At 36.4% G+C, this 18,318-nt stretch overlaps 1 protein-coding gene and 1 long non-coding RNA gene across 2 annotated transcripts; one reads left to right on the top strand and one right to left on the bottom strand.

Annotated features, from left to right (window-relative positions):
• The first annotated feature begins 3,395 nt into the window (after nucleotides 1–3,395).
• On the top strand, nucleotides 3,396–16,757 carry LOC127495323 (alpha-2-macroglobulin). Its single transcript, XM_051862077.1, has 34 exons — nucleotides 3,396–3,560; nucleotides 3,703–3,883; nucleotides 3,957–4,113; nucleotides 4,350–4,402; nucleotides 4,725–4,745; nucleotides 5,770–5,935; nucleotides 6,033–6,117; nucleotides 6,224–6,338; nucleotides 6,435–6,555; nucleotides 7,091–7,200; nucleotides 7,281–7,451; nucleotides 7,540–7,773; nucleotides 8,000–8,212; nucleotides 8,300–8,449; nucleotides 8,582–8,707; nucleotides 8,908–9,001; nucleotides 9,620–9,728; nucleotides 9,846–10,071; nucleotides 10,142–10,265; nucleotides 10,343–10,464; nucleotides 10,563–10,614; nucleotides 10,694–10,777; nucleotides 10,858–11,034; nucleotides 11,144–11,219; nucleotides 11,435–11,591; nucleotides 14,655–14,729; nucleotides 14,812–14,974; nucleotides 15,077–15,270; nucleotides 15,363–15,575; nucleotides 15,700–15,821; nucleotides 15,920–16,001; nucleotides 16,177–16,260; nucleotides 16,359–16,464; nucleotides 16,564–16,757. Exons 1-34 carry the CDS (start codon nucleotides 3,475–3,477, stop codon nucleotides 16,605–16,607), a joined length of 4,293 nt encoding a protein of 1,430 aa, XP_051718037.1. The 5' UTR covers nucleotides 3,396–3,474; the 3' UTR covers nucleotides 16,608–16,757.
• Nucleotides 16,719–18,288, bottom strand: LOC127495324 (uncharacterized). Its single transcript, XR_007925106.1, has 2 exons — nucleotides 17,513–18,288; nucleotides 16,719–17,145 (listed from the first exon to the last, which is right to left on the bottom strand). It is a non-coding gene; the product is annotated as an uncharacterized LOC127495324 (long non-coding RNA).
• Nucleotides 18,289–18,318: the final 30 nt, after the last annotated feature.

Below are 18,318 nucleotides of genomic sequence, written 5' to 3'. Positions count from 1 at the left end.
TTTAAACGTTATTTTAACATTATTCTAACGTTATTCTAACATTATTTTAACATTATTCTAAAATTATTCTAACGTTATTTTAATGTTATTTTAACATTATTCTAACATTATTTTACCATTATTTTAACATTATTCTAACGTTATTGTAATGTTCCCCTAATGTTATTTTAACGTTCCCTTAAAAAGGTAAAAAAACGCATGCACCTTTTTTAAATATGATAATTAAATACCAACAGACAAAATGCGGGACATTTTCTCAATATGCGACGTGCGGGACGAGAGGCGAAAATGCTGTGTGGTACAACGCAAAGCGGGACGGGTGGTCACCCTACCCAGGACTTTGTTTTCCTTGGATTTAGAATGAACCAGGGTTAACTATTTCAAAAGTGAAAAGCCCTACTGGGACCAAATGAGCAGTGTTCATTCCATTGCATTAGAGACTGACTGGTTGTTTTTGTTTATCTGAAGAAAAAAAATCATATTTATCAGGGATGGCATGAGAGTGAGTAAAGTGAATAATGAGAGAATTTCCATTTTTGGGTGAACTATCCCTTTAAGGTGTAAAATAGTTTTTTCTGAAAATTACTTAAAATGCAAATTAAGGACTATGAGTAAACTTTTTCTGACATTGTCAGCGCAATTTGTAAACGGTTAAGAAACACTGTTCCAATTGATTTATAATACAGAATGACTGGTAGCCTCTCTGACACATAAAAGTGGGTGTAAGTTAGCTACTGTGTAAACAGTCCCAACAGGTCAGTGACCATGGTTTTTCACTGATTACATGAGCACGATGATGACACAATATCATTTAAAACGAAATATAGTTGCAGTCTAATCTTCCTCTGTTTATAGGCTATGCATTTTATATTTTTTATATTTCACAGTATAAACAAACATGTAGGTAACAGCTTAGCATTTGAATCAATGAATAGTCATTGTGGATGACAACTGGTACACTGTAAAAAAAACAATCCTAATTTTACGGAAAATAACTGTGATTTTGTTACGGTCATTTTCTTTCTTTTTTTAAATTATACTCAAAACTCTGTAAAATTACAAACAATATATGTAAATTAACAACTCGGCTGTTATTTTAAGTATTATGACATTAATGAAAAATTACAGTAATTCACATGTTTTTTTTTACAGATAATTTACTGTATTTTTATACAGTAGTTTTTCTGTTTTCTTAAATTACAAACAATAAATTACAAAAATAATCAGTAATTAAACAGTAACAAAACAGTTAAATGATAAAACGGTCAAATGAATGGAAGCCAAAAAACCCTGTAGAATTAAAGTAAAATATCCTAATTTAAATAAACCGCAAAACACTGTTATTTTACAGGTATTTCCTGAATTATTACGATCAAATACCTTCACTTTAATGGTCAATGGTCAATGACTGGCAGCTACGGCTGCCAAACAAAAAACATTAAATTAAAGTAAAATATCCTAATTTAAATAAACCGAAAAACACTGTTATTTTACAGGTATTTCCTGAATTATTACCTTCACTTTAAAAAAATCCTAAAAAAAAAAATCCCCAAAAAAATGGTCAATGACTGGCAGCTATGGCTGCCAAACAAAAACCTTAAAATTAAAGTAAAATATTCTAATTTAAATAAAGTGCAAAAAACTTTAACAAAAATTTTCTTTAAATGTTAAAACACTGTTATTTTATAGGTATTTCCTGATTTGATTCAAATGACTGACAGCAACAGAACATCAAACTCTAACAGATCTCTCAAGATCTCAGCATCTTCACTTATTACAGTATAGACTTTATTTCTTTTATAAAAAGGTTCTTATTGAGAATTAACAGATTTAGATGTTGATGTTTTATTGAAAAAAAAGTTTGAAGTCACCGTTATGGAGGTAAGCGTTTGCTTTAGTTGGGCTCTTGACCCTTGACTTTAGTTTTTCTCTGATTGCTTTAGCTGTGTGTTTCTAATGCGTGTTTGTTATAGCAAAAAGTGCAGGAGAAACTTTGATCAGATGATTTTGGCTGTTTATTGGTGTAATTTTCATGAAGTGGCCTGATTTGTTGTTATCATTTACTGTCAAATTTCTGAGTACATTATCTGTTAATTTCATATGACTTAAAGTAAATGTGTGATGTTATGATTCCACAATATCACCATTGTCACCATTGTTGAGATTTATACGCTGATTCTTGATGTCTGTGTGAGTCTGCATGACCTTGACACAACATTTTCTGCATAATGATTAAATAAACATGTTTATATTATTATAGCACTGCAGTAGTACTGGCATGTGAAATTGCAACTAACATTAAACAAATCAGTCAGAGACCAGACTCTGGTATCAGTGAATCACACCACTTCATGATAACTACATCAGCACTTAAAAAGTGACAACATCATCTGAGTTTTTCTTGCTGTAACAGACGTGTACCAAAAACGCACAGTTAAAAAAAACTAATAAAAAACTAATATAATAAAACTAATGTTAAAGAATCGAGGGTCAAGAGCCCAACTAAAGCAAGCACTGACCACCAGAATGGTGACTTCAAACTTTATTATTTTATTCAATAAAACATCAACATCTAAACCTCTGTTAATTCTCAGTAAGAACTGAAATAAAGTCTGGATTGTAATAAGTGAAGATGCTGAGATCTTGAGAGATCTGTTAGTGTTTCATGTTCTGTTGGGATTTAAAGGGTTTCTGTATCGTGTGTTTTGTGGGTCACCATTGTGCTGAAGAGTAGAGCCTGTGCTTCAGGTTGAGCCTGAAAACATTGGTGTTGTACTACATGTTGCTTTATTTCGAAAGTAGTAATATATAGTTCTGGTTAAATACAAAAGATTTGCGTTTTACAGTTAATGTGTTTTGTTAGTAACAATTCAGGATATATGTATAAAACAACAGTGTTTTTTCTGTAAGAGTGTTTTGTACTTTATTTAAATTAAAATGTTTTACATTTATTTTACAGGCTTTGATTGGCAGCCGTTGCTGAAAAACATTTGACCGTTTTTTTTTTTTTTTAAGTTGTTTTGCAGTGAAGGTGTTTTATTGTAATAATTCAGGGAATACCTGTAAAATAACTTTTTCTGTAGAAAAATTGTAATGAAAATTTCTGTTAAAGTTTTTTACACTTTATTTAAATTAGAATATTTTACTTTAAGGTTTTTGTTTGGCAGCCGTAGCCGTTTTTTTACGATTTATTATTTTACAGTGTATAGGCTATTAACTAATTTTTTATCTGACAGAATTTAAACAATTTGTACTGTGAATGATATCTGGAGGAGTTACGCAATAGGACATTTCGTACGTGGCACAATGTCTCGAAGCACCAACAAATTTAACTAATGTTTATCAAAATCTCAAGAAATTAATCATTAATTTAAACACAAATAGTTTCACAATAGCTTGTTTGAGGCGAGTGCCCTTTAAAATAAGACACAGACACAAGTAGTGTTCATAGTGTGTTCTGCATCAGCCTTCATCATGGCATTCAATGAGCTTTGTGTTTGGAAAGGGCTCCTTTTAGTTTCTTTCCTCTTCCTCTCTGTCCATGGACAAACCTCAGGGCCGTAAGTAACTTTGAACTTTAATCAATCATTGAGAATATAGTGAATGGATTGAACCACAAATATACTGTTTGTAGTTCTTGAATAAGACACAGTGTTTTGCACTGAAAAACAAAAGTTGTAGAGCTTTGATATTTCTCAACAGATCTTTCATAGTGACGTTTCCTGCTGTGATCGAGTCTGGATCTGAGGCCAAACTGTGTGCGAGTCTTCTCAAGCCTAATGAAAGCCTTGTCATGAATATTCATCTTGTTCATGGTAACCAGAGCACTTTACTGCTGCAGCAGGAAGCTGAAGAAGAGTTTCATCGTTGCTTTATCTTTCAGGTTTGTCATCAAGAAATGTGCATTCATGCATAATTTTCTTGCTTAAGGGTTTATATAATTTGTCTTCCAACAGACACCTCAGGTAAAAGAAGAATCAGTGCAGAAAATGAAGGTTGAACTTCAGGGGAAAAACTTTAAAATGACCGAAGAGAGAAACGTCTTGTTCAGACGTTACTACCCTTTGACTTTTATCCAGACTGATAAACCCATCTATGTTCCAGGACAAACAGGTGAGTTTTGTTTGTTTGAGATTTAAAGGTCTGTGAATAAATACAAAGGTTTAATTTGTTTCACACTGTTACTGACATAGTGGTTTTACGCGATGTCATTAATGAAAGAACATTAGTAATGTCCAGGACACAACAGACAAACCGTTTGGCATTTCTCAGAGCAGTTGCACTGTAGCTCAGAAATGACAAGTGGAAAGTTTGTAATCTCATGTTATCTCACATTTCTCATTTCACAGTGAATTTCAGAGTTGTCACCCTGGATAAAAATTTCGTACCTTTTGATCAGAAGGTTTGTATCCTAAGCAAAAGCAACATGTTTTTGTGTGTGTAATTCTTTTATGTGCACCATACTCCAAATACTTTAAACCAAGGGTGTCCAATCTTGCTCCTGGAGGGATACTCTCCTGCAGAGTTTAACTCCAACCCCAATTAAACACACCTGAACCAGCTAATCAAGGTCTTACTAGGCATACTAGAAACTTCCAGGCTCTGCAAGACACAGTTTTTACACCCCTGCTTTAAACAATAAATATATTACTTGCACAATAGATTGCTTGAATTTTGTATTGCATTCTGTTACTTTATTAATATTTATTCTATTGTTTTTTTAGTACACTGCAGTCATACTGGAGGTAAGCACAACCCATCTTTTGTATAGCCATTCATGACATATACAACATTTGCTTTTCAAATTTCTGTTGTATTTATGTTTATTTATTATTCAGTGATTACTGATTGCTTAAAGTCAGCATGAAATGGAAGTTGCGATAGTTTTTTCTCCTCTATTGTGAGGTATATCTGAGTGGAACAGCTTCTCGAACAAGAAAACATGTAGGGCGGGACTTGATTTTGTCCATCGGGAATTGATTGGATCATTGTGAGTGACTGGTTGTCCTGCCCTCACACCAGTAAAGAGAAGAGATGTTTTTGCTGTAAGGTTTTCTGGAAGGGAGGACCCAAAAAGACAGATTCTCAATCAAACATTATTTAAACTCAAAGAACAAAACTGGGTCGAACCACCTGGCTCCAAGCTAGCTGTACAACAACCAAATACAGACAGCAAGGGAGAGAGGAGAGTAAGACAGGCATGATTGTCAATAACCAGGTATGGACAGAATTAACCTTAGAGGTTAACAGTGATGCCAGAGGATAATCCACAAAGCAGAACCAGAGACGAGATTAGAGTCAATACTGGGATGAGCAGTCCGAGACTTGGTGTGTTCTGCTGAAAAAAAACCCACAGCACTAACTGGGCAGAGGAGAGAGATGTGAGCAAAACAAAAAACTAGACTAACGAACTTGACCGACAGACTTGACAGGACTGAGAAATGAGCACAAAAGTACAAAACACACTGGCAAATCGCAATCAGCTGCAAACGTGGAAAGAATGACTAAATAAAGACTAGAGCGAAGAGAAGGAAGGATCAAACCCGAGTCCTGACAGTTGCAGTAGGAAGCAGAAGTTGTTGATTACAAGGGCACATAAATTTAGAAAAATAATGATGTGCATGGATAAATCATTTATAACAAATATTGTAATATTCCATAAAAAAAAAGAAGAAATGTCAATTTTGATTTCATGGTGACTTAAAATAATGTTCAGGATGTATGTAGTTGACTATAACTAAACTGTCTGCACTGTGTGGGATCAAACAGGACAGTCGTTATAACAGGATTGGTCAATGGGCAAATATTTCCTCAACAAGGTGGATATTGCAACTCTCTCATGAGTTGAACCCAGAGGCTCGTGAAGGCGTGTACAAACTGAAGGCTTATTTTGGTGAACAGGTGATCACACATAATTTTGAGGTGAAGAAGTATGGTAAGTTACAATACCACAGAACATTTTTGAGAGTGATTACAGCATTAATTATCATTCAAAAATCTTTTTTAATTAATTCACTGTATTTGATTTCTAGTTTTACCTAAGTTTGAAGTTACCATGAAAGCTCCAAAAGCAATAAGTTTTAACGATAGCGACGTGAATATAGAGCTTTGTGTGAAGTAAGTGAAGGTTTATTTTATTATATTGCATACATTAGTATTTTATTATAATATCCTATAATATAGCACAATTTCAAAAGTGTAACTCAAAGCATGTACTTCATAGTTACACATTTGGGCAACCAGTGGCTGGTAAAGCAAGAGTGGAAGTATGCCGTGAACTTTTGAAATATATTTCTCGACCTGACTTAATTTCACCATGTTTGGTTAAAACCATTGAGGTATGAGATTATGTTATATTGTGTTACTGTACATTTGTGAACACATATTTTTATCAGATGCACTTTTTAATGGTTGTGTTTGTCTTCTACCTGCAGATAAGTAAGGTGGGCTGTGCCTCCTTTAACTTTGACACATCAGTCTTTTTTAAGTCTACAAATGAGAGATTTCTGAAAGAACATCTTACTGTACAAGGGTCCGTAACAGAAGAAGGAACAGGTGACAGATCTAAGCAGAACATGGACAACCACTTGCTAATCCTTTAAAATATTGGTAACATTTATGAGTGTGCTAATATGCATTGATTCATGCTTAACTAATGGACAGATAATCTTAAGGTAATGTATGAAGAACTAAACCAATGTAAACCCATTCATTATTTATTGCTGCATCATAAACCAATAAAGAGCCTATTCGATTAATAGATTAAGTCATAAATGAATTGCTATTAATGAAATGTCTTCTCATGGATTCATTCCCTATTAATATCTAGAATTAGACTTTTTATTAGTTGCTGATGCAGCAATTATTAATGAATGGCTTAGTTCTTCATGAGTCATACATTAACTCAGGATTATCTGTGTATTAGTCAAAGGGTTAGTTCACCCAAAAATGAAATTTCTGTCATTAATTACTCACCCTCATGTTGTTCCACACCCGTAAGACCTTCGTTCATCTTCAGAACACATTAATGCATATTAGTGCACCCGTATTGTAAAGTATTATCATATTATTAATTTGTTTGTTTTTCCAGAAAACACAATGGAGAAGTCTGAAATAATATCTCTGACATATGAAAGTGGTAAAGCTACGTTTACTGAGCTACCCGAATTTTATAAACATGGGTCAATTATAGAAGGAAAGGTACGTTTGAATTCTGTCTGTTAAATGTTATTAAATATTAAAATTTAGTCTGATTTTTCTTTCTTTTTTCCATTAAACAGATCAAACTTGCACATTTCAATGGAGCACCTCTTCAAAACAAACAAGTTTTTCTGTTGGAGGGTAAAAGGTGGAATTCAAAACGGCTCCTAAATCTCACTACAGACAGCGATGGACTAGCCAGTTTCTCTCTTAATACATCTAGTCTTTCTAAGAGTGATATTAACTTAATGGTATGATATTCCGTGCTCATCCATCCAGTGTTTGATCATTTAATGTCTTTGTTACATGAAAAATAACTGTACATTTTTTGTTAAACAGGCTAGTGCATATCCAGAGTTTCAGATTGAACGCTTTAAAATACCTTACATCTCTACTGAAGAAAAAATTGTTCAGCTTCTCCAGTCTGCTGCTCCATACAGTCCAACACTAAGTGAACTGATTATAGAGAATACTGAGCAACCATTAAAGTGTGACTCTGAGTTTACAGCCACCATCAAGTATTATTTTGTTGGAGAGACTGTTGAAGACTTCAAAACTGACATTGTGTATATGGTGAGAACAGTTTGTGTTCTTATTTCTCTTTCTTTCAGTTCTTGTTCACAGCAGGTGTTTGAATGATAGAAAGAATGTTTCAGGAACTTTAAATAACATTCAACTAACATTAAGAAAACTGGACATTTTTTACGTTCCCAGAACCAACACTGAATATTTGGAGAATGTTCTTATAACAAAATTCTGTTAGCTGGGTTGTTATCAGAGTGTCATCTGTCTGTTTCAGGTCTTGTCCAGAGGAGTGATTGTTCATCATGGATATGAGAAGGTTGAAGTGAAATCTTCTAATGGAGTAGCAAGTGGCACAGTGTCATTCAAACTGTCTATTAGTGCAGATCTGGCTCCAGTAGTGCAGATTCTGGCGTACTGTGTTCTGCCCAGTGAAAATGTTGTTGCTGGTAGCAAAAATTTCGAAATTGAAAAGTGTTTCAAAAACAAGGTATGTGTTGTAGCTTTAGAAATGAGCCTCTTTAAACTGTATTACTGACTCAATTCTAAAATAAATCCTATTGACTGTATGTCACAGGTGTCTCTGCAGTTTTCTCCTGATAAAGCAGTTCCTGGTGAGAAAAACACTCTCCAGCTCTCAGCTCAGCCTGGTTCACTGTGCGGCCTCAGTGCTGTAGATCAGAGCGTCCTGATCCTGAAGCCAGGACAACGTCTGGATACTGACAAGGTGTAGATGTATAGCTCATCAAAAAAAAAACAAATTAACTTTAAAATCCATCCACAATACATTGAGACAATAACATTTTAATGACAAGTCTGTAGATTGTTTTTAATCTGAATATAAATGTTACCTTCATAGGTCTTTAACCTGCTGCCAGTACAGTCATTATCAGATTATCCTTATAAAGCTGTGGATACACCAGAGTGCCTAGAAGTTAGACCTCGCCGAGCTGTGTCCCTAGACCATGTTTATGACAGCTTGAAGGTAACAAACTGCTTACAAAATGGTTAGTTAAGTTATTTATAAAGAGGATGAAGTAGTACATAAATGAAAATAATTAAAACAAAGATCAAGATTTTTGTAGTAGTACACCATACTCAAGGAATATGGATTTTAATTTATTTTATTTTAAACATTCAAGCCTCATATTACATTTCATGTAGTTTATAATTTCTGTCTGACAGAATGTGGGATTGAAGATGGTAACGAATTTGATTGTGAGACAACCCCTTTGCCTGAAATACCGTGGAATTACTTATCACAAAGCATTTTCTTCAGGTATGTTTTAAATGTGCAATATGATGCATGTTTTTTGTTTGTTTTTGTTACATACAATTGCAGAAAGTGTTTAAAGGCTGGAATACACTACACAACTTTTCAATTCTGAAAACATTTTAAAACACTAAGCATCATGCACTTGCCGACTTTGTGAATGGTTACAGAGAAATACTGGGAATCATACACTAAACACAACAAACTCACATAAACATGCACCTCGTGGACTAGGAGACACATGACAATTGACAATGTATTTGATATCATACAACTGAATGGAATCACAGTCTGAAGCTAAAAATATAATGTGCCCATTATATACTAAAAGAATTTCTGTGAAATCTGTCAACTCAAATCTGCAGTTTGCAACTGAATTTTGGCAAATTGTGTAGTGTATTCCAGCCTTAAAGGGAACATGAAATCATGTGACTGGAAATCCACCTTGTTCTGTTGTTGTTAAAGAACAGTGTTTAAGTGTTAACAGTTGACATCTAAAATTGATTCAGATTCATAAACAAACAAAAGCATTTTGGCCAGGTAAATGCATAAATATACTGATGGATGAATTAAGTAGAAATCAATTGCACCTGCTGAGAGCACTGTTTATTTGCACACATTCAGATACATCGAGGTACATAAAGTATTCAGAAAGAAAGCTTTCATCTCCTCCTGTGGAAACAGTTCGTACCTTTTTCCCAGAAACATGGATCTGGCAACTCAGTGAAGTGGGGTACGTAAATGACATTAGGACCGCTCATTCAAGGGTGCCCAACAGAGTTTGTAAGATGAAACTAAACATTACTAAGATCCTTTCCACTATATTTTACTGTACTGTGTTGCACGACAGGGACTCTGGATCAGCTCAGGTTCCTGTCACGGTTCCTGACACCATCACCTCTTGGGAGACGGAGGCCTTCTGTCTGTCCTCTGAAGGTCTGGGTCTGGCTCCTCCTGCTCAGCTGACAGTTTTCCAGCCCTTCTTCCTGGAGCTCTCTCTGCCTTACTCCATCATCCGTGGGGAGATCTTTGAGCTGAAGGCCACTGTCTTCAACTATCTGTCCAAGTGCATCATGGTGAGATTTCACACTCAGTCTTATCAAATCATATCAAATATGCCACTAATCATGTGTGGTTGATTGACAGGTTAAAGTGACTCCAGCTCCTTCCTCAGACTACACTCTCAAAGCCTCTGATGTTCAGTATTCATCCTGTCTATGTGCTAATGGAAGAAAAACCTTTAAATGGATCCTCACTCCTTCTGTTCTTGGTGAGTTTTCCAGTCTGAATCATTGTTTGTCAGTGTTTGTGTCTGTTGTACCTTCATGTACATGTCTTGTGTTGTAGGAGTCTTGAGTATTACAGTCAGTGCAGAGGCAGAGGCGTCCCAGACTGTGTGTGACAATGAGATTGTGAGCGTCCCAGAGAGAGGACGCATTGACACGGTCACACGAAGTCTACTCGTACAGGTCAGCGCACGTCAAACATCTTCTAGACATCATTTACCCATGATCCTAATGCTACTTATATCAGTATGATGTGTTGATGTGATTGTTTTATGCTGCAGGCGGAAGGAACTGAAAAGACTGAGACTCACAGCTGGTTATTGTGTCCAAAGGGTTGGTCCACAGACTATTTTTAGCATATAGCGTTACTCTGCTGATCACTGATATGTGTTTCTGTCTGTCTGGTTCACAGGTGACAGTCTCTCAGAGGAAGTGGCTCTGACTCTTCCTAAAGATGTGATAGAGGGATCAGCCAGATCCACTGTTTCAGTCATTGGTAACATTTACAAATACAAGCAGAAATGAGGAGATTGGGTTTGGACATAAAATGTATTTTAACCTGTGTATGGTTTATAGGAGACATATTGGGTCGTGCACTGAAGAATCTTCATGGATTATTACGGATGCCGTACGGCTGTGGGGAACAAAACATGGCTCTTCTTTCTCCCAATATTTACATTCTGCAGTATCTGGAGAACACGAAGCAGCTCACCTCAGCCATCCGAGAGAGAGCCACAGACTTCCTGAAGAGCGGTGAGAGACATAAATCGTGTCAAGAAAATACTGAGACTGTTTAGTAGTTAGAATTCAGACACATTTGGTCAACTCAAATGAACTGTGTAATCATTGTCAAACTCAACAGGATACCAGAGACAACTGAATTACAAGCATGACGATGGAGCATACAGCACATTTGGTTACGGAGAAGGGAATACTTGGTAAAAACTTTGTCAAAGAAAATATTAAAAGTTACTTCACAAAAATAAACCTAGCCAGACTGTACAAAATATATTAGATTTTGTATCTATAAGAGAATATTAGAAAATAATAGTTAGTTTTCTGCATTTTTTTTTAAATTCAGTTAATTTCGGTTAACTCTGGAGTTAAATTACTGCTACAGCTAATGACATTGTGTATATTACCACACCACCAGGTTGACTGCCTTTGTCCTGAGGTCTTTTGGCAGAGCACAGAAATACATATATATTGAACCACGTAATATTCAGAGTGCAAAAGAATGGTTAATAAGCAGACGGGATTCAGATGGCTGTTTTATCCAGCAGGGAAGACTGTTCAACAACAGAATGAAGGTATTTTGTTTGTTTCTTAAAGTTTTCTGTGACCAGTAGACACAAGAGGCTGTATTCACAAAACATTTTGTCTTACCATTAAGAGTTATCCTAAATAGCAGTAAAAGTTCTTAGGTAAGAATCAACTTTTGCTAAGGAATAGAGAGAAGAGAGAAGTCAGCTGCCCATTTCAGACTACATGATTTTAGCTCTATTTTGCTATGAATGATGTCAAAACGCTTACTAACTATGCTCACAGTCACTGGCTGATAGGGGAGGGGTCTCTGTCAGTGATTTAATCATAGAAATATTGTAGAACTAGGTATCATGTTGCCATATTCAAAAAAAAAAAAAAGGTTTTAAAATAAATTTTTTGCCATATTCAAATAAAGATTTTAAAATGTAGGCTAAGTGTCACTAATTAAACAAGTATATGTTCAGCTAATTGTCAGCCTCTTACATGTCTGCGTCTCAAGAGATTGCAGAATTCAAGCGACAAATGATGTTTTATAAACAAAGTTCAGGAGGAGCATGATCAAATAGTCTATCTAATCAGCTCGAGAGGAGGCATATACAGGTGCATCTCAATAAATTAGAATGTCGTGGAAAAGTTCATTTATTTCAGTAATTCAACTCAAATTGTGGAACTTGTGTATTAAATAAATTCAGTGCACACAGACTGAAGTACTTTAAGTCTTTGGTTCTTTTAATTGATAAGTGATGATTTTGGCTCACATTTAACAAAAACCCACCAATTCACTATCTCAATAAATTAGAATACTTCATAAGATCAATAAAAAAAGGATATTTTAAACAGAAATGTCAGGCTTCTGAAAAGTATGTTCATTTCTATGCACTCAATACTTCTATGCACTCAAAGTTGGGCCTCCCATTACTGCATCAATGCGGCGTGGCATGGAGGCAATCAGCCTGTGGCACTGCTCAGGTGTAATGGAAGCCCAGGTTGCTTTGATAGCAGCCTTCAGGTCATCTGCATTGTTGGGTCTGGTGTCTCTCATCTTCCTCTTGACAATGCCCCATAGATTCTCTATGGGGTTCAGGTCAGGCGAGTTTGCTGGCCAATCAAGCACAGTAACACTATGGTCATTGAACCAGCTTTTGGTACCTTTGGCAGTGTGAGCAGGTGCCAAATCCTGCTGGAAAATGAAATCAGCATCTCCATAAAGCTTGTCAGCAGAAGGAAGCATGTAGTGCTCTAAAATTTCCTGGTAGATGGCTGCGTTGACTGTGGACTTCAGAAAACACAGTGGACCAACACCAGCAGATGACATGGCAGCCCAAATCATCACTGACTGTGGAAACTTCACACTGGACTTCAAGCAACATGGTTTCTGTGCCTCTCCACTCCTCCTCCAGACTCTGGGACCTTGATTTCCAAATGAAATGCAAAATTTACTTTCATCTGAAAAGAGGACTTTGGACCACTGAGCAACAGTCCAGTTCTTTTTCTCCTTAGCCCAGGTAAGACGCTTCTGACGTTGTCTTTGGTTCAGAAGTGGCTTGGTACGTGGAATGTGACAGTTGTAGCCCATTTCCTGAAGACGTCTGTGTGCGGTGGCTCTTGATGCACTGACTCCAGCTTCAGTCCTTTTGAAGCTCCCCTAAGTTCTTAAATCGGCTTCGCCTGACAATCTTCTCAAGCCTGCGGTCATTCCTTTCACTTGTACACCTTTTCCTACCACACTTTTTTCCTTCCAGTCAACATTCCATGAATATGCTTTGGCACAGCACTCTGCGAACAGCCAGCTCTTTCAGCAAAGACCCTCTGTGGCTTACCCTCATTGTAGAGGGTCTTGATGATCGTCTTCTGGACAACTGTCAAGTCAGCAGACTTCCCCATGACTGCTGTTGGGATTACTGACCTAAACCCAGTATTTATTCCCTGAGAATGGTAATTTAATAGAACTTGAAATTAAATATTCTAATTTGAGATACTGATTTTTTTTATTTTGCAGCTAGCTGTAATCATCAAAATGAAAACAAAAAAGTCTGGAAATATTTTACTTGGTCTAATAAATCTAGAATATATTTAAGTTTTACTTTTTTAATTAAATTACAGAAGAAAAATAATAACTTTTTCATGATATTCTAATTTATTGAGATGCACCTGTATATACACAGCTGACTCACCCTAGACAGCAACATAGTGTTGGCCTAGTGTTGGCCTGGGCCTAGTTGGCCCAGATCCAGGCCACATCTGGCCCATGTGAAATCCACACATACCAGATGTGGGCTGGATCTGGGCTGACTATATATCTGGAACCTAGTTGCCTCAACAGTTTTCTGCATCCCTCCGCCACCCCGACTTTCAGCTGGTTCCTATTCCCAGAGCTCAGAGCCCTCTATCCCCTCAGACAGTACGTCAAATGCGCTTATTTTATTCTTTTACTCTATTCGATCATTTGTAAGTGTGAACTCATGAAACAACTGCCACAGGTAAGAGGACTTTCTTATTTTTTTATTTTTTTATTAAAGATTTTTGCCGTTTTTTGCCTTTTTATTATGATAGGATAGTGAGGAGACAGGAAGTCAAGTGGTAGCGAGAGAAAGGGGGACGAGATCAGGAAAAGTCCACAAACTTGAACTTGGGTCACCCTAGCTGCCCACAAGGCTATCAGCATAGATGATGGGACATTATTTTCAATTTGACTACAATGTTTTTTTCTCCATCATTCAGTGCATTTTTCCTGTACATAAATTAAACTTTGTTATGTAATCTATAATATTTATTGCATTTATGAGGAGAAGGCTCAGCACCCAAGGCTCTGTCTGTGGGCGGATTGATGAGGCGGATTGCCGGAAACAGCCATTTTAGTTAGTTCAGTTAGGGGTATCTTGACTACCTCTAACTTTTCACAGATTTAGGAGCTAGTTTTAGCACTAAAAAGGATTTGTGAAATACTCTTACAGCAAAAATATAGGAGTCCTAAAATTAGGACTGACACTGCCATTAATTTTAAAAGTTAGAAGCTACTTTTAACCTTAAGATGTTTTGTGAATACAACCCCCGGTCTGAGAATAAATTGAATATTTGTCTTTATTTCTACTTCTCATATATTGCAGGGTGGAGTGAATGATAATGTGACCATGACTGCCTACATTACTGCATCATTGCTTGAACTGGAAACTCCAGTCACAGTAAGTTCATCTACAGGAAACACAGTATAAACTCATAGAAAAATGACACTCACAGCATCTTTTTCTCTATTTTTTGTCACAGGATCCTGTCGTCAGTAAAGGTTTGTCATGCTTGAGGTCCGTCATTGAGGATGTCAAAAACACTTACACCACTGCTCTGCTCACTTACACTTTCAGTCTGGCTAGAGACACGGTCACTCGACAGCAGCTTTTCAAGAAATTGGAAGATGTTGCTATTTCAGACGGTAAGAGGTTTGTTTCTGATGACTTTCTGTTATCATTTATGACTGTACTATTGTTTTTTTTATCATGCTCATTGAGTTACTCATGTGTCTTTTGTCCTTAAGGGTCTCTTCTCCACTGGTCTCAGTCTGCATCTGCTGATGACTCTGATTCTCTGGCAGTGGAGATCAGCTCATATGTGCTGCTAGCTGTTCTCACTGCAGATTCAGTCACTACAGCTGATCTGGGCTATGCTAACAGGATTGTCAGCTGGCTTGTGAAGCAGCAGAATGCCTTTGGAGGATTCTCCTCCACACAGGTTACTCAAACTACACCAATAAAACACACTATTGCTAAATGTGCTGGTGTGAATGAGTAAAAGTGACATTACTGAACACATTTATTTCCCAGGACACAGTGGTGGCTCTTCAGGCTCTGTCTTTGTACGCCACCAAAGTGTTCAGCTCTGACGGCTCCAGCACAGTGACTGTCCAGTCAGCAGGAGACACTCACCACTTTGATGTCAATCAGGACAACAAGTTACTGTACCAGGAGAAGCAGCTGCAGAGCGTTCCAGCCAAATACAGCATTGAAGTGAAGGGCTCGACCTGTGTGTCTGTGCAGGTCTGTAGTGTGTTCAGCTTCATTTACTCACACTCACTTTCTGCCTTTGCTCTCTTGGCATTTTATGGTTATTCCGCTTTGAAATGGTTCATTAATTTATTTTTGTTTGTGTTGACTCCCTCAGTTGGCTCAGTTCTACAACATTCCCACTCCTACTGAAGCTAAAACATTGAGCATTGATGCTAAGATTGAGGGAGATTGCAAGAAAACCTTTGGACAGTACCTATTGTTAAATTTCACTGTGAAGTAAGAACAATAACTTTATGCTATAAGACATAATTTTGGTTATGGCTTTAGTTCATTCAGCATGAACTCCTGGTTGTTCATATTAATTTTTTTTTCAGATATGATGGTCCACAGGCAAGAACTAACATGGTCATTGTGGATATTAAACTCTTGTCAGGATTTACAGCTGATACATCAATGGTGCGTTTGACTAAGTGAAGTGATTCATAATTAGATTTACTGTACTGTCACTGTGAATCTACTGTAAGATGGTGCAGCTATGGCCGATATTGTCCTGCTCACTTCTCAATGAACAGTTACAGCATGATAGCTTACAGAAAATAGCTCTCCTGTTTAAAAATCACTTTTTCCACAGCTTGAACCTCGAAGCACTTCAAGTACATCACTTGTGGAACGGGTCGATTCTAAAGATGATCATGTCATCATATATTTGAAAGAGGTGGGAGAACAGCAACATTCATATAAGTTACAGCGATTCGTTCAAATTTTATCTAAAATCTTCAATAATTTCCATGATTTATGTTTATCCTGCTGCAGGTTCCAAAAAATATTCCAGTCAGTCACCAGTTACATTTGAAACAGATTCTTCCAGTGAAGAATCTCAAGCCAGCTGTGATTAAAGTGTATGATTACTACCAAACAAGTAAGATTTTATGTGCCATTTTTCTTTGTTTTTATTATGTGATTCAAAAGTATCAGATGGCATCAAGCTAATTTCCCTCAATTTCAATATTTCCCTCAGGTGATCTGTCGGAGACTGAGTATTCATCCCACTGTCGTGACTAAGTGAAGTGACTGTCGTGCTTCAGTTCTGCAGTTTGAATAAATATGTTTGAATGCTGACTAAATGTTTTTATTCAGTGTTTATATCTTTTCCTTGGCAAATTAGTTTTGTGATTAGTCTTTGTTTTATTAAACCCAAACAACCTGAAAACACTTTGATGAGCTTACCGTATTTTTGTTCTTGATTTGCAGTTGCTTACTATAGCAATATTTCAGTGTCAGATTAGATTTTTTTTTTTTTTTTTTTGCACTCAACTGTCACAGCTTTCCTTGCGTAGCCAAAGGAGAAAGGCTATCAGACTCCATTACTGGGTGATAAAATTGCCTTTTAAACCTCATACATGGTTCAGTACATATTGCATAGTATAAGTGAATAATGTAGTATGTCATTTGGGACACAGCTACTGACACAAGAATGCATTTTCAATACATCCTAATGCTTCTAAGAGATGATGCATTTACAAGAATGCGGTTAAGATCCATGTACTGCCAGGGTTTTCAACTAGGGACCTCTGAAAGTCACTGAAGGTACTGCAGAAATCTGTTTAAAAGGATATAAAACAGAAATGTCCTTAAACTTTTTTTTTTTTTAACTACTTGAAAGAACATGAATGATCTGTTTAGCATTATATAATTAAATAATGTTAGTCAATGCTCTTAAAAAATCCATTTATAGATTAGCACTTAAAAATAAAATTTTACATATTTTCTAATTAATAGAACCTTATTGTGAAGTGTTATTATTATTCTTTTCTGAGCTACAAAAGATATTTTTTTTTACAGCAGACATGAAGATAATAGTATCAAATGAGGTTATTTTTTGCCTTTCACAATTGGAGAGATGCAGCAGTGTTACTGAAAACACTTAAATAAAACACATGTAAGAGATGATAGTGTTGATGATTTACCTTGGATTCGAGCAGGAGTGAACCTGCAGTGTATTCACGCTTTGCGAGTGCAATCAAAGCGGCAAATAGATGGTAATCAGCTGTCTCCTCAAAATAGTCTGTTTGCAAGCAGCGGAAACCCAAGTGTTGTTTACTCTGCTGTGCATAATAGCACCAAATTAATTAAAAAATCTCCTCCACGCAGCAGATCGTTTGTGTGTGTGACGGATAGATTCGCGCCGCTGTTTTGACTCCTTTACACATTTTATAAGCTCTTCACAAGTTCCCAGCTGGCCAAAATACCATCATATGTAGGCTACACACATACAACAAGCGCATTTACCTCAGCACACAGCATTGTTTTGGATGTTCGGTAAGTTCCGTCTCAAAATAGGCAATACGTCATAAAATCCGACCAATCAGGTTGTGAACGTGTCCGTATGCCTTTAGGTTCGGTATCTTTTGGTTCGGTGATAAAATTGGAAATCTGAACGCTAATCGGATTGGCCAAAAAAAAAATTTTTTTTTTCTTTTTGGTCTGAACCGAACTACAAGTGTGAACGCACCCTTATATGTACTTTAAAGATCTCAGCTGATTTCTTGCATGTTATTGACTACTAAGAATTAAACATAACTTCTCATTTGACTGCAAATAAAATTATTTAGAATATTTAGATTTATTTCAACATGCAACCTTTAAGTTTAACCCTGAATTATGTGGTCAGGAACATTCAAATGAACTGAATTTTTATTCTAATGTGTGCAAGAGTAAAGCTTTTGTTTGTCTTTACTTGAACTGAGCCCACTTGTATTTATCAAACTCATCA

Source organism: Ctenopharyngodon idella, chromosome 15 (assembly GCF_019924925.1).
Source record: "Ctenopharyngodon idella isolate HZGC_01 chromosome 15, HZGC01, whole genome shotgun sequence".
In the NCBI taxonomy this organism is placed as follows: Eukaryota; Metazoa; Chordata; class Actinopteri; order Cypriniformes; family Xenocyprididae; genus Ctenopharyngodon; species Ctenopharyngodon idella.
Note: the sequence above shows the minus strand (reverse complement) of the source record. Positions and strands in the feature narration are given on the sequence as shown.

What these genes read in the sequence shown, in the direction of transcription:
- LOC127495323 (XM_051862077.1), top strand. Translation starts at nt 3,475, where the DNA reads ATGGCATTCAATGAGCTTTGTGTTTGGAAAGGGCTCCTTTTAGTTTCT. An exon ending in GTTTGGTTAAAACCATTGAG is followed by an intron (nt 6,339 to 6,434) that starts GTATGAGATTAT and finishes TTCTACCTGCAG; the next exon opens with ATAAGTAAGGTGGGCTGTGC. An exon ending in CCTCACTCCTTCTGTTCTTG is followed by an intron (nt 10,266 to 10,342) that starts GTGAGTTTTCCA and finishes CTTGTGTTGTAG; the next exon opens with GAGTCTTGAGTATTACAGTC.